General features: G+C 40.9%; 1 protein-coding gene across 1 annotated transcript; it reads left to right on the plus strand.

Annotated features, from left to right (window-relative positions):
* The first annotated feature begins 6,917 nt into the window (after positions 1 to 6,917).
* Positions 6,918 to 7,073, plus strand: LOC116639301 (putative 60S ribosomal protein L39-like 5). Its single transcript, XM_032415507.1, has one exon. It carries the CDS (start codon positions 6,918 to 6,920, stop codon positions 7,071 to 7,073), a length of 156 nt encoding a protein of 51 aa, XP_032271398.1.
* The last annotated feature ends 8,404 nt before the right edge of the window (positions 7,074 to 15,477 follow it).

Genomic DNA, 15,477 nt, shown 5'->3' on the forward strand with positions numbered 1-15,477 from the left:
GATTAAGGTGTAGTTGTGGGGAGAGGGGAAAACCCAATTATGCAGTAAAAGAAAAATGAGATTGGAGATTGACAATTGCCCCCCCTTGATAATCTCTGGACCTAAAATCAACTTTAAATTTCTCCCTTTCTAAAATAAGAAAAGCTTAGGGGCACCTTGTGGCACAGTCAGTTGGGTGTTCTGCTCAGGTCATGATCTCAAGGTCATGAGATCCAGCCCCCTGTCGGACTCTGTGCTCAGCGCAGAGTCTGCTTGGGATTCTCTCTCCCTCTGCACCCTGGCCCCCTAAAATAAATAAATAAATCTTTAAAAAAGGAAAAAAAAATAAAATAAGAAAAGCACAGGGGAGCCTGGGTGGCTCAGTCGTTAAGCATCTGCCTTCGGCTCAGGTCATGATCCCAGGGCCCTGGGATGGAACCCCACATCGGGCTCCCTCTCTCACTCTCCCTGCTGGTGTTCCCTCTCTCGCTGTGTCTCTCTCTGTCAAATAAATAAATAAAATCTTTAAAAAAAACTAAAAGCTTAAAAATAATAATAATAAAGCTTTGCTTTTGGAACCTAGATCTATTGTCCCATTTCTTTCCTTCTCCTTTTGTCTAACTTTTGAAATTTTAGTTAGCCCAGCATCTGGAGTCACCCTTTCCTTTCCTTCCATTTAGAACAAAATAAAAGCATCTGAGCTTCCTATCCTGAGTAAATAACAGCAAGAGAACCAGCTTCTCCCCAGGCATCGAAAGATCCCAGAGGAAGACCTATATTTTCCACAAGTTTACCTGATTTGCTCTGGACTTCTCTACTGATATCTTGTAAGAGTTTTCCTTCCTGATGCCAGACACTGAGCTCTGACACTATTTATTTTCGAAGCTACCCTAAAATATGGTAAAATTTTTACTAAGACTTAGACTTTGGAAGAAGCAGGAGGAGGAGGAAAAATATAGTTGACACTTGAACAATGCAGGAGTTAGGGGCACCAATCTCCATGCAGTTGAAAATTCACACATAACCTTTTTTTTTGCATATAACTTTTGACTCCCCCTGCAAACTTAAACACTAATAGCCTACTGTTTGACTATTTAAGCCTTATCGATACCATAAACAGTCAATTAACACATATTTTGTATGATATATGTATTATATACTTATTCTCACAGTAAAATAAGCTAGAGAAAAGAAAATGTTATTAAAAAAATCACAAGAGGGCTCCTGGGTAGCTCAGTCAGTTGGGTGTCTGCCTTTGGCTTGGGTCATGATCCCAGGGTACTGGGATCAAGCCCCACGGTGGGCGCTCTGCTCAGAGGGGAGCCTGCTTCTCCCTCTCCCACTCCCCCTGCTTGTGTTCCCTCACTGTGTCTCTCTCTGTCAAATAAATAAAATCTTAAAAAAAAAAGGAAAGAAAATCACAAGGAAGATGGGGTCCCTGGCTGCTCAGTTGGTAGAGCCTGTGATTCTAGATCTCCAGATCATGAGTTTGAGCCCCACATTGGGCATAGAGCTTACTTTAAAAAGAAAAACAAACAAACAAACACAAACAAAAACTAGGTGTGCTTGGCTGGCTCAGTCAGTAGAGCATGTGACTCTTGATCTCAAACCCCATGTTGAGTATAGAGATTATTTAAAAAATAAAATCTTTAAAAATAATAATAAAATAAAATAAAATACTAAAAAAAGAAAATCATAAGGAAGAGAAAATACATTTACAGTACTATATGTAGTTATAAAAAGATTTGTGTGTAAGTGGACTCACATAGTTCAAACCCATATTGTTCAAGGGCCAACTGTGTAACATAGTAAAGGAAATCTTAAAGCAAGATTATCAGATATCATTGCTCCCAGAAGTCTTTGAGCCACATATATACCTGCTCAATAGATTCCCTGCCCCCTGCCCAACTCTGAAAGTAGTATTCATTACATTATGGCCACTAGCCATGTTCCTAGAATCCAGTCCTGTCCTCTCCCCCCATCCAGCTGAAATTCATCCATTCCTCCATCCATCTTTTTATTCATTTATATAACCAACAGATGTGTATTGAACTATGTGCCAGTCACTATCCTAGGTATATTGATACAGCAAGGAACAAGACAGCCAAGTTCCTTCCTCTCATCCTCTCATAATATTTACCTGTATTCATTTTTGATGCTGTTTAACAAATTACCAACACTTAGCAGCTCAAAACCACCCATATTTACTATCTCACAGTTTCCATACATCAGGAGTCCAGACACGGTTTAGCAGGGTCCTCTGCTCAGGTTCTCACAAGGTTGCAATCAAGGTGTCAGCCAGGTGGCACTCTCATCTGGAGGGCTGACTGAGGAAGAATCTCCTTGTAAGCTCATTCAAATGCCAGGGGCTGTTCTCAGCTACTAGAGGCTCCTAAAGTTCCTTGCCATGTGACCCTCTCCATAGGTATTCTCGTAACCTAGTAGCTTAGTTAGTCAAGGAACAGAGAGAGTCTCTCTTACTCCAGTATGTTAAGACAGAATTTTATATAATCATAGGAGTGGCATCCCGTCACCTTTTCCATATTTAGTTGGTTAGAAGCAAGTCACAGTTTTGACCCACACTCAAGAAGGGATTTTCAAAGGGTATAGATGATTGGGGATCACCAAGTGATCACCACATTACCTTTTAGAAAGAGAGACAGTATGAGAGGGACAGATGTTCTACCTTAAAAGGACTTATCAGATAAGTCCTATTTGGGTAGGTACCACTTGACCCCCGAGGTATCACTTGATCTCTGCTAGGCAGAGATCTGGTAGAAGAGTCTTTTTGGCTTAGGAAACAAGCAAAGGCCTTGAACTGGTTAGAACAATCTTGGTATATTTGAGGAATAAAAAGAAGGCCAGTTCTTACACCTGAAACTAATGTAACATTATGTGTCAACTCTATCTAGATTAAAAAAATAATTTAGGGGCGCCTGGGTGGCTCAGTCATTAAGTGCCTGCCTTTGGCTCAGGTCATGATCCCAGCGTCCTGGGATTGAGCCCCACATCGGGTTCCCGGCTCCACGGGAAGCCTGCTTCTCCCTCTCCTACTCCTCCTGCTCGTATTCCCTCTCTCGCTGTGTCTCTCTCTGTCAAATAAATAAATAAAATCTTTAAAAATAATAATAATAATTTACAAATATTTTTTTGCAATTGAAATGAGAAAGAAAAAAAAAGAAAGAAAAAAGAAAAGGAGGCCAGTTTATTGGAGCATGGGAGATGAAGTTAGAAAGGTAGGCATGTACCATGTCATACAACGCTAGTAGGTAATAATAAGGGTGTGGATCATTTGCCTATTTGCTCTCAGTTCATTACATTCCCTTTTCTTCTTTGTTCAGGGACTGACTCCTACAAACTTAATTTTCAAGACTCCCTTGTCCACTGGCTTCCAGTTAGCTTCAGCCTATGGGAGGTACAAGGTTAAGTCAAAACTGCTTAGAATGACACAAGGCTCCCTCTCATTCATTCTTCTGTTCAACAAATAATTATTTTCTATTGTGCTCCAGGCTCTATTACTAGGCTACTGTGGATACAATAAGCAAAACAATCAGTCTCTGCTCTTGCAGAGCTCTGTGATACCAAAGAAGTTACACTTCCTCAAAAACACATGCCTTTGTGCTTGCTGTTTTATTTGCCAAGAATGCACTTTGCCCTTCTGACTATCTCCTTAATTTTTGTTCACCACACAACACCCAGCTCAAATAGTACTACCTCTAAGAAGATTCCCCTGATCCCACAGCCAAACAGAATTAATTATCCTCTTTTTTCATTACCTTTTTTTTTTTTTTTAATAAGCTCTAGGCCCAACATGGGGCTTGAACTCACAACCCCGGAGATCAAGAGTCACAGGCTCTAAAGACTGAGCCAGCCAGGTGCCCCTTCTTAGCATTACTTCTATACCTTTTATAAGCTTCTAATATTGTGCTTGTCAAGCTGCATTTTGATTACTTGCTTTTGTTTTCTCCCCTTCTAGATTAAAAAGAGGGATGATCTCTTATCACTCTATCCCCAGCAATAAGCACGGTAACTAGTGTATAACAGGTCCTCAATAAAGACTGTTGAACTGAATTGGAATTGCACTGCCCTTATGACAGGGTGAATAGGGATGGTGCTGAGATCTTGGAATTCCTACAATCTATAAATCTTCCATTTGACCTAGGAATAGGGTAGTTAGGATAACAACTGATCAGGTGCCTGGGTGGCTCAGTTGTTAAGTGCTGCCTTTGGCTCAGGTCATGATCCCAGGGTCCTGGGATCGAGCCCCGCATCCGGCTCCCTGCTCAATGGGAAGCCTGCTTCTCCCTCTCCCACTCCACCTGCTTGTGTTCCCTCTCTTACTGTCTCTCTCTGTCAAATAAATAAAATTAAAAAAAAAAAAAGGATAACAACTGATCTTCATGAACACCATCATCTTGCCTCTGGCTATATATTTTAAGGATACTTTCATGTTTCATTCTACACTAAAATAGGCTTTTTCAAATTAGGATCACTATTTAAGTCATGTTATTACATAGACAGTATTAATTCTTCAGACCTAAGTTTAAGAAAGCAGGAAGTGACATGGCAAACATTCACTAACTTAGATTAAGTCGAGGGAAAGAGCACCTGAATCAATGAGTCATTGAGATCTGACTCATGGGATATATAAATATTTTATTTAAAGAAACCAGCGTGTCAAAGTAATAATGAGTTAAACTTATATGAGTCTTTTTTTTAAGATTTCATTTATGTATTTCTCAGAGAAAGAGAAAGATTAAGAGAGAGAGAAAGCACAAGCAGGGGGAGCAGCAGGCAGAGGGAGAAGCAGGCTCCCTGCTGAGCAAGGAGCCTGATGCGGGGCCCGATCCAAGGACCCCGGGATCATGACCTGAGCCGAAGACAGACGCTCAACTGACTGAGCTACCCAGGCGTCCCAATCTTAATAATGAGTCTACAAAAGAGCATGAAATATTGGTCCACTTAAAATAAAAATGATGGGCACCTGTGTGGCCCAACTCTTGATTTTGGCTCAGGTCATAATTTCAGGATTGTGAGATCTAGCCTGGTGTCAGGCTCCATGCTTAGCATGGAGCCTGCTTAAGATTCTCTCTCTCCCTCTCCCTCTGCCTTTCCTCCCCTCTCTAAAAAAAATTTTAAAAGTTAAAAAAATAAAAGAAAAATGTTTCTTGGAATCTTATTCATGTTTTCAGTTGACTTGCTAAGGAAATTTTTTTCATAGATAACTTCAGGTCAGCCCCTGAAATTTGTTCATATTTTGAATACATTTATATTTATATAAATGTGTATTTTATAGGATTAGAATCTGAATTTATATTTATTTATAGCTTACATGATTACAATCTGAAAATAATTGACTTTAAGATTTACGCTTTTGGGGGCGCCCGGGTGGCTCAATTGGTTAAGCACCCAACTCTTTTTTGTTTTTTTAATATTTTATTTATTTATTTGACAGAGAGAGACACAGCGAGAGAGGGAGCACAAGCAGGGGGGAGTGGGAGAGGGAGAAGCAGGATTCCCAGAGAGCAGGGAGCCCGATGCGGGGCTCGATCCCAGGACCCTGGGATCCTGACCTGAGCCGAAGGCAGACGCTTAACGACTGAGCCACCCAAGTGCCCCCTCTTATTTTTTTTTAACATTTTATTTATTTTACTTGAGAGAGAGAGGGAGAGAGCACAAGCTGGGGGAGCAGCAGAGGGAGAGGGGAAGCAGACTCCGCACTGAGCAGGGAACTGATGCAGGGCTCGATCCCAGGGCCCCAGGATCATGACCTGAGGTTGGGCTCTGCATTCAGCAGGGAGTCTGCTTGAGAGTCTCTCCCTCTGCCCCTCCCTCTGCGTGCACCCGCATGCTCTCTCTCTCTTTCTCAAATAAATAAATTTTTAAAATCTTAAAAAAAAGATTTATGTTTTTATAGGATAAATTAGCTCAAATTCTTCACAAATATTATTCTAAGAATATCAATGAAATTCTAGGACTGTATCCTAAGAAAGTATTAAAAAAGGCAGACAGGGGGCTGCTTGGGTGGCTCAGTCAGTTGAGCATCCGACCCCTGATTTCAGTTTAGGTCATGATCTTAGGGTTGTGAGACCAAGCCCCATGTCCCCCCCCCCCCCCCCCCCGCCTCTCTTCACCCTGCACTCTTTCTCTCTCTCAAATAAATAAATAAATCTCAAAAAGAAAAAAGAAAAGGTAGACAAGGGGCGCCTGGCTGGCTCAATCAGTAGAGCATGTGACTCTTGATCTCTGGATTGTGAGTTCAAGCCCCACATTGGGTATAGAGATTACTTAAATAAAAATTTTTGAAAAATAAAATAAAATCTTTAAAAAAAATTTTTTTAAGTTACAGAAGTTACAGGATAGTTACTGAGCATAAATAAAGTTTTATATTAAGCTACAGAAGTTACAGGATATTTATTGAGCATAATCTAACCTATATAGAATAATATAATATGTGTTACTTTCAACAGATAAAGTACCTAAATAACAGGCAATAGCAGTATAAGACTACTATAATGTCAGTGCATTTTTACAAAACCAGGACATGATTCACAAATAAGAATTATGAAGGAGAATAGCTAAGTATTTTTTTTTAATTACAGAAACAAATCAAACCACCAGACATACCATTAAATAATACAAAGATTCAAGGGGATCAACATAAGGGTCTGGAGCACCTAAACTTAGCCACGGGTAACAATGGTACACAGACACAAAGGAAATTACAAGACTGACCATTGGAAGAAAATTATTTTTTTTTTAAGTTTTATTTATTTAAGTAATCTCTATACCCAACGTTGGGCTCAAACTCATGACCCTGAGATCAAGATTTGCATGTACCTCTTACTCAGCCAGCCAGGCACCCCTGGAAGAAAATTATTTGAGTTCTCTCCTTTTCTCCACCACTGTGGTGTGTGTGTGGTTGACTGTTCCTTACCATGTCTTCTCACAAGACTTTTGGGATCAAGCAATTCTTGGCCAAGAAACAAAAGCAGAATCATCCTATTCCCCAGTGGATTCAGATGAAAACCGGTAATAAAATCAGGTACAACTCTAAGAGGACACATTGGAGAAGAACTAAGCTGGGTCTCTAAGGAATCACATTGAGTTGGCACACATATTTATGTTGCATGAAAGTCACTTGCTCGTAACATATCACTCTGCAAACATCACTACTACCTGAATAATAGACAGGTTGGATTGGGAAAATGATTCTTCTCTGTTACTATGCTTCTGCACCAGTAGGTTGGCTCAGTAATAAATATGAGATCTTTTGTTTGAAAAAAAAAAAGAGAGAAGTATTGAAACTACAGTGGTTAAAAGAATCAAAGTGGGTAATGGAAGAATTTGAATATGGAGTTTTTCAGTAGCTCTACATTTTTCGGATTTGGTTAATTCTATATAGTAAGAAAACCATATCAAGTTATCAAGTCATTGGATCAATTCAAGGAATACCCTTTTTTTTTTTAACCCATGCAGAATGGCAATATTCAACATCCACAGAGTATCTTCTTATGTCAGTAAATCATCTAAATTGTTAAACGAAACAATTAGATGTAGTGTTCCTAAAGCTTTGGTTGTTTTGTTTTGTTTTAAGTAATCTCTACACCCAACATGGGGCTCAAACTCAGAACCCCAAGATCAAGAGTCACATGCTCTACAGACTGAGCCAGCCAGGTGCCCCTAACACTTTGGTTTTAGATCTGCTATTGATTCTACTTCTATGGTTCTGTGACTTCGAACAAATCATTTCATTTCTCTAGGCCTCAGTTCCTCATCTGTAAGATAAGTTTGGACTAGCTATCCCTGTTTCTTTTCAGCTTTAAAACCCTATTAATTTGGGGGCGCCTGGGTGGCTCAGTCGTTGGGCGTCTGCCTTCGGCTCGGGTCATGATCCCAGGGTCCTGGGATCGAGCCCCGCATCGGGCTCCCTGCTCCGTGGGAAGCCTGCTTCTCCCTCTCCCACTCCCCCTGCTTGTGTTCCCTCTCTCGCTGTGTCTCTGTCAAATAAATAGAATCTTTAAAATTAATTAATTAATTAATTAATTTTAAAAACCCTATTTTTTTTTAAAGATTTTATTTATTTATTTGAGAGAGAGAATGAGAGAGAGAGCAGGAAAGGGGGGAAGGTCAGAAGGAGAAGCAGACTCCCTGCTGAGCAGGGAGCCCGATGCGGGACTCGATCCTGGGACTCCAGGATCATGACCTGAGCCGAAGGCAGTCGCTTAACCAACTGAGCCACCCAGGCGCCCATACTCTATTATTTGTATCACAAATTTCCTATTTTAGGAAAACTACATTTAATGACAGGTTTCATTTCTATCCTAAAGGACACAAGTTGAAAGCAATTTTAAGAAAAAGCCTTTCTACAGTATGTTATTTTATATTAGTGGAAATGTAGTGATTCTTTGTTTAAACTTGCTCATGAAATAGGTGGAGCTATTTGTATAATTTTGAGTCCTGAGTTATTCAATGTTATAGGAAAAAGATCACTGTTTTTTACATTTTTCTTCCCTTTTGTTTCATTTTTCTTCTTTTTTAAATATTTTTTTAAAGATTATTTATTTATTTATTTATTTGACAGAGAGAGACACAGCGAGAGAGGGAACACAGCAGGGGGAGTGGGAGAGGGAGAAGCAGGCTTCCCCCCGAGCAGGGAGCCCGATGGTGGGGCTCAATCCCAGGACCCTGGGATCACGACCTGAGCTGAAGGCAGACCTTAACGACTGAGCCAACCAGGCACCCCCATCTTTCTTCTTAATGTGTGTGATTCCCACTGTTCATAGCCAGAATGTAGAAGCAAGTGAGTTTTTCCACTTATATGCTAATATGTGATCAAAGTATATAATTTACCCTTTGTAATCTCCACAAAGATTTGAATCACCCGTTACCACTTATTCAGAAATACTATGACTTATGAAAGTTACTAATCAATCAACAAGCATTTATTAAATCCTTTTTTGGGTGTATAATATTGTATAAATGCTATATCAGTATTAACTTTTTTTTAAAGATTTTATTTATTTTGAGAGAGAGAGTGTATGTGCAAGCACGGAGAGGGAGAGGGACAAGCAGACTCTGTGCTGAGCGTGGAGTCCCAGGCGGGGCTTGATCTCTCAACCCAAGATCATGACCTGAGCCGAAATCAAGAGTCTGAAGCTTAACTGACTGAGCCACCCAGGCGCCCCTCAGTATTAACTTCTAAAAACTCTCTATTTCAGTATGATGAGCATAACATAGTTATCTGATGTTGTCAAAGAAGTGATAAAAGCCCAAGTTAGGGGGGCCTGGGCGGCTCATTCGGTTAAGCATCTGACTCTTGGTTTCTGCTCAGGTCATGATCCCAGGGTGGTGAGAATGGACTCCCTGCTCAGCTCAGAGTCTGCTAAGATTCTCCCTCTCCCTCTGCCCCTCCCTACTGTGTGCTTGTGCGTGAACACACTCTCTCTCTCAAATAAATAAATAAATAAATAAATAAATAAATAAATTTAAAGTGCAAGTTAGGGGCTCCTGGGTGGCTCAGTCGTTAAGCGTCTGCCTCCGGCTCAGGTCATGATCCCAGGGTCCTGGGATGGAGCCCCGCATCGGGCTCCCTGCTCAGCGGGGAGCCTGCTTCTCCCTCTCCCTCTGCCTGCTGCTTCCACTGCTTGTGCGTGCTCTCTCTCTGTCAAATAAATAAATAACTGGGGCGCCTGGGTGGCTCAGTCATTAAGCGGCTGCCTTCGGCTCAGGTCATGATCTCAGGGTCCTGGGATCGAGCCCCGCATTGGGCTCCCTGATCAGCGGGAGGCCTGCTTCTCCCTCTCCCACTTCCCCTGCTTGTGTTCCCTCTCTCGCTGTGTCTCTCTCTGTCAAATAAATAAATAAAATCTTAAAAAAAAAAAAAAGCATTAAAAAATAAATTAATTAATTAAATAAAGCACGTTATTTGTCTCTAATTACCTCATGTACAATTATTTTTTTAAGATTTTATTTATTTGACAGAGCGAGAGAGGGGACACAAGCAGGGGGGAGAGGGGTGGGAGGCGGGGAGAGGGAGAAGCAGGCTTGCTGCTAAGCAGGGAACCTGACACTGGACACTCCACTCTCGGAGCTCAGTCCCAGGACCCTGATCATGACCTCAGCTGAAGGCAGATACTTAACCAACTGAGCCACCCAGGTGCCCCTACAATTAATTTTTTTAAGATTTTATTTACTTGAGGGGCGCCTGGGTGGCTCAGTCGGTTAAGCGTCTGCCTTTGGCTCAGGTCATGATCTCAGGTTCCTGGGATCCAGCCCCGCATCGGGCTCCCTGCTCCTCGGGAAGCCTGCTTCTCCTTCTCCCACTCCCCCTGCTTGTGTTCCCTCTCTCGCTGTGTCTCTCTCTGTCAAATAAATAAAATAAAATCTTTAAAAAAAAAAAAGATTTTATTTACTTGAAGGGCGCCTAGGTGGCTCAGTCTAAGCATCTGCCTTCGGCTCAGGTCATGATCTCAGGTTCCTGGGATCGAGCCCCGCATCGGGCTCCCTGCTCCTGGGGAAGCCTGCTTCTCCCTCTCCCACTCCCCCTGCTTGTGTTCCCACTCTCGCTGTGTCTCTCTCTGTCAAATAAATAAATAAAATCTTTTTTTTAAAGATTTTATTTATTTGAGAGAGAGAGAGAACTTGCACGTGCAGGAGGAGGGGCAGAGTGGGAGGGAGAGGGAATCTGAGCATGGAACCCCATGCGGGGCTCAATCCCACAACCATGAGATCACAACCTGAGCTGAAACCAAGAGGCAGCCGCCCAACTGACTGAGCCACCCAGTGCCCCTATTTCACGTACAATTATTTAATGTGTTAAAATCTTTTTTATTTTTAAGCAAACTCTAGGGGATGCCTGGGTGGCTCAATCGGTTAAGTGTCTGCCTTCGTCTCAGGTCATGATCCCAGGATCCTGGAATCGAGTCCCACATCAGGCTCCTTGCTTGTTGGGGAGCCTGCTTCTGCCTCTGCCTGCCGCTCCCCCCTGCTCGTGTTCGCTCTCTCTCTCTGACAAATAAATAAATAAAAATCTTAAAAAAAAAAAAAAAGTAAACTCTATGCCCAATGTGGGGCTTAAACTCATGACCCGGAGATCAAGATTTGCATTCTCTACCATGAACCAGCCAGGCGCCCCCATAATGTGTGACCATCGTATTTCTCCAGAAAGATTTATAATATCAGGGAACAGTGACTGTACCATACGCGACTACATACCCAGAAAATGTTCAATAGTCGCTGAAGCCAGCCAATTGAGGACACAAAACAAGGAAAGAAAATCTGATCCTGCATAGGCTTATTTGTATCTTGAGGATTAGAAAAAAATTATAATAGAATATATTTCTTTTACTGTACATTCTACGAATGTTTGATACTTTTTCAATACTTTTTCCGGTTATTAAGCATATCAACATTTTTCTCACTTAGATGCTGAGGCTGTTGCATCAGCATTTGAAATGTACTGAAGTTAGAAAACAAGGCTGTCTTACGGCCTTGCATTTTAGTTTTTCTGGCTTTTGATAAATATTTATCTGGCCTTTCATAATGACCTCCAAATAACTGCACTAGACTATCTGCTTGTAGAAATTACACAAATAATTTCAAGAGCAGCTGAAGCTACTGTAATACACATCCTCACAACCTTCACCCTATCTAAGATAAATACTTATTCATCCTTTTTAGAGGACCCTGGAACACAGAAGTATTCATATTAAAACTTACTTTTCTTTCCTTAATCTAGAATTTTCCCTATTTAAACTGATTAGATATTTAAACCTAAAATGTGATGTTTTTATTTTCCAAACACAAAACTAATCATGCTTTAAACTTTGAACCGCTTCCACTTAAATGTATTCCTTTTCCCTTCAATTAAAAGACCGATTTCCAAACCTCTTTTGTGTTAGGAAATCAAATCATACAACAAATTTAGGATAAAATCTTTGTCTAAATGTCCAAGAAGCAAGATGACCACCCACTCCTTTTTATGGAGAGAAATCCAAGTTTTAGTTATAAAAGTAACAATTCAAAAAAAAAGGCTGAAGATGGGCTGCTCATTTCAGGGCATGTCTCTATCTCATCCAACATGAAGTTTACAGTATCTTTGGCATCTTTAATATTCTCTTGCTTTAGAACCACCTTTGCAGGGGTGCCTGGGTGGCTCAGTCGGTTAAGCGGCTGCCTTCGGCTCAGGTCGTGATTCCAGGGTCCTGGGATCGAGCCCCGCATCGGGCTCCCTGCTCAGCAGGGAGCCTGTTTCTCCCTCTCCCTCTGCCTGTCTCTCTGCCTACTTGTTCTCTCTCTCTATCTCTCTGTCAAATAAATAAATAAAATCTTTAAAAAAAAAAAAAAGAACCATCTTTGCCTACTGCTGGCTAACTCCTTGCTCTTGGGGAGATTGTTTTCCATTATATAGTTCTTATATTAATCAATTTTCTCAGCGTCTATCTGCTACTATCCAGAAATAGGCTATACACTTTTACTCTTCTTAAAGCACAGAATAAAAAAGTGGAGCTATCAGACCTGTAGGGTTTTTTTTTCCTCTTTCAAATATTACAGAATAACCTTTCCATATTTCCAAAAATAAGAGCCTTCAGGAAAATGTACCAAACACAAACTATTACTAGAATGATTTCACAGCTAAGGATTACTCATATGCCTTCCCTTTGCCAAGTTTTTATGTAGAACATCTGTAAGAAATATTTGCCATTGTCTTGCCTTCCTACATCTCCCTATAAGGACTGTTTTATCTTGACCACAAAGCTTTAGTGATAGAAAATGGGGAAACAGAGGACAATATGGTGGGGTGATTAGGCCAAGTAACAATTTTCTAGTTAAAAGTTTCATGACCAGGGGTGCCTGGGCTCAGTCGGTGGAGCATGCGACTCTTGATCTCGGGGTTGTAAATTCAAGCCCCACATAGGATGTAGAGATTACTTAAAAACAAAATCCAAAAATAAATAAATAAATAAAATCTTAAAAGCTTCATGACCAACATCACGTTTCTAGTTGTCCATTGTCTCACCTATTGCTGTATCATTAAGGACAATCTTACAGTATGACACCTGATTTTTTAACTTTATGAACAAAGGTCTTCACAAACATTCCAGTTTTATCTCTCTTTTTTACTCTCTGGAGTCCAGACACATTTAAACCTCTTACAGTTCACTGACATACCACGCCTCTTCCCAAATTTACCTTCTTTCTAATTAAAAAGAAAAGGGAGGAGGGGCCCTGTCATTTTCTACCAAGTATTCCCTCCACCTCTAGCGCCTTTCCTTGCCTCTGCTCCAGGCATCTTCTGGTCTTTTTTTCAAAACCCAGCATAATTGCAGGGTTAAGCATTCTCCAATTCCCAGATCATCATTACCTGCCTTCCGAGTTCCCAAAATGCTTTGTTCACACTCTGGAGTAGTGTAAATTTCCTCTTCTATTTTTATTGTTTCTGATTTTGATTTGGGAGGGGAGGGGATTCTGGGTGATTTTTAATCTTATTTTCTTCTTTATACTTTTTGATACACTTTGACTTCCTACAATGTATTATTTTTTAATTAGAAAAAAAATTTCAAATAGTAGTTCCAGACAAAGAAAATTAAAACAAAAAACAAAAAACAAAAAAACACAAGTAGTCTTTGGTGTCCAGAGCAAATATAATACTCAAGGTAAGGAAATGTAAAATAATTAAGCAAACTCGCTGAACATTATCAAAAAACAAATTATTTTAGAGATGACACTTTATAATCAGCACCATACCCTAATATTTATTAAAATCTTCTGGATATGTTAATATTCTATTTAATACCCTGGTTTATTACTGGTTAGATTTGTGACTATCTTTTTTATTTTTAATTTTTATTTATTTATGTTTTTATGTATTTTTTAAAGATTTTATTTATTTATTTGACAGAAAGAGAGCACAAGTGGGGGGGGGGCAGCAGGCAGAGGGAGAGAAAGAAGCAGGCTCCTTGCTGAGTAGGGAGCCCGATGTGGGGCTCGATTCTAGGACCTTGGGATCATGACCTGAGCCGAAGGCAGACGCTTAACTGACCAAGCCACCCAGGTGCCCCCTGTATTTATGTATTTTTATTTTATTTATTTATTTATTATTATTATTTTTAAGATTTTATTTATTTATTTGACAGAGAGAGACACAGCGAGAGAGGGAACACAAGCAGCGGGAGGGGGAGAGGGAGAAGCAGGCCCCCCGCGGAGCAGGGAGCCCGATGCGGGGCTCGATCCCAGGACTCTGGGATCATGACCTGAGCCGAAGGCAGACGCTTAACGACTGAGCCACCCAGGCGCCCCATTTATGTATTTTTAAAGATTTATTTATTTGTTTGAGAGAGAGAGAGCTTGTGTGAGTGGGGGGCGGGGTGGAGGGAGAGGGAAAGAGAGAATCTCAAGCAGACTCCCCCTTGAGCACGGAACCTGACTCGAAGCTCTATCCCATGACCCCGAGATCATGACTTGAGCCAAAATCAAGAGTCAGATGTTCATCCAACTGAGCCACCCAGGTGCCCCTATTTATTTATTTATTTATTTATTTTGGGTGGTTTCTATGCCCAGCGTGAAGCCCAATGCAGGGCTTGAACTCACAACCCTGAGATCAAGACCTGAGCTGAAATCAAGAGTTAGATGCTTAACCAACTGAGCCACCCAGACACCCCTATCTTTTTTATTTTTATTTTTTTCTATTTTATTGTATTATATCATCTATGTAAGTCTCCTCAAGCCCTTGATGGAATAGAAATAGAAACGATTAAATAAAACATTCGGGCACTAGAATTTTAATTGTCCCTGGCAGGTTCCACCAGATTCACATATTTAGCTGGAATGGGAGTGCTGTCTTCAAGCAAGGGATCATGAAGACAGCAAAACAACTTACCAAGTGGCTAAAATGTATAGTATAAAAGAGCTCCTGTATGCAGTCAACACAAGTATGTCTGTGTGCAACAAACCATAAATTAAATGCAGAAGATTCTGATATTTATTTTCATCTCCTCTTCATTATAGAACTGGTGAAAATCCTTCACTGCAAATGGCTAAGTCGTGTTTTCTGTTTTGACTTACCTTCTTGTGTAGTCCAATGCTGATTTTCTTTTATGTGTTCTTTATGTGTTTTATGTTTTTTTTTTTAAGATTTTATTTATTTATTTGACAGAGAGAGACACAGCGAGAGAGGGAACACAAGCAGGGGGAGTGGGAGAAGGAGAAGCAGGCTTCCCGCCGAGCAGGGAGCCTGATGCGGGGCTTGATCCCAGGACCCTGGGATCATGACCTGAGCCGAAGGCAGACGCTTAATGACTGAGCCACCCAGGCGCCCCTTTATGTTTTTTTTTTTTTTAAGATTTTATTTATTTGACAGAGAGAGACACAGTGAGAGAGGGAACAGGAGCAGGGAGAGTGGGAGAGGGAGAAGCAGGCTTCCCACAGAGCAGGGAGCCCGATGCGGGGCTCGATCCCAGGACCCTGGGATCCTGACCTGATCTGAAGGCAGGCGCT

The sequence above is a fragment of the Phoca vitulina genome, unplaced genomic scaffold, assembly GCF_004348235.1.
Source record: "Phoca vitulina isolate PV1807 unplaced genomic scaffold, GSC_HSeal_1.0 scaffold1, whole genome shotgun sequence".
NCBI classification, from domain to species: Eukaryota; Metazoa; Chordata; class Mammalia; order Carnivora; family Phocidae; genus Phoca; species Phoca vitulina.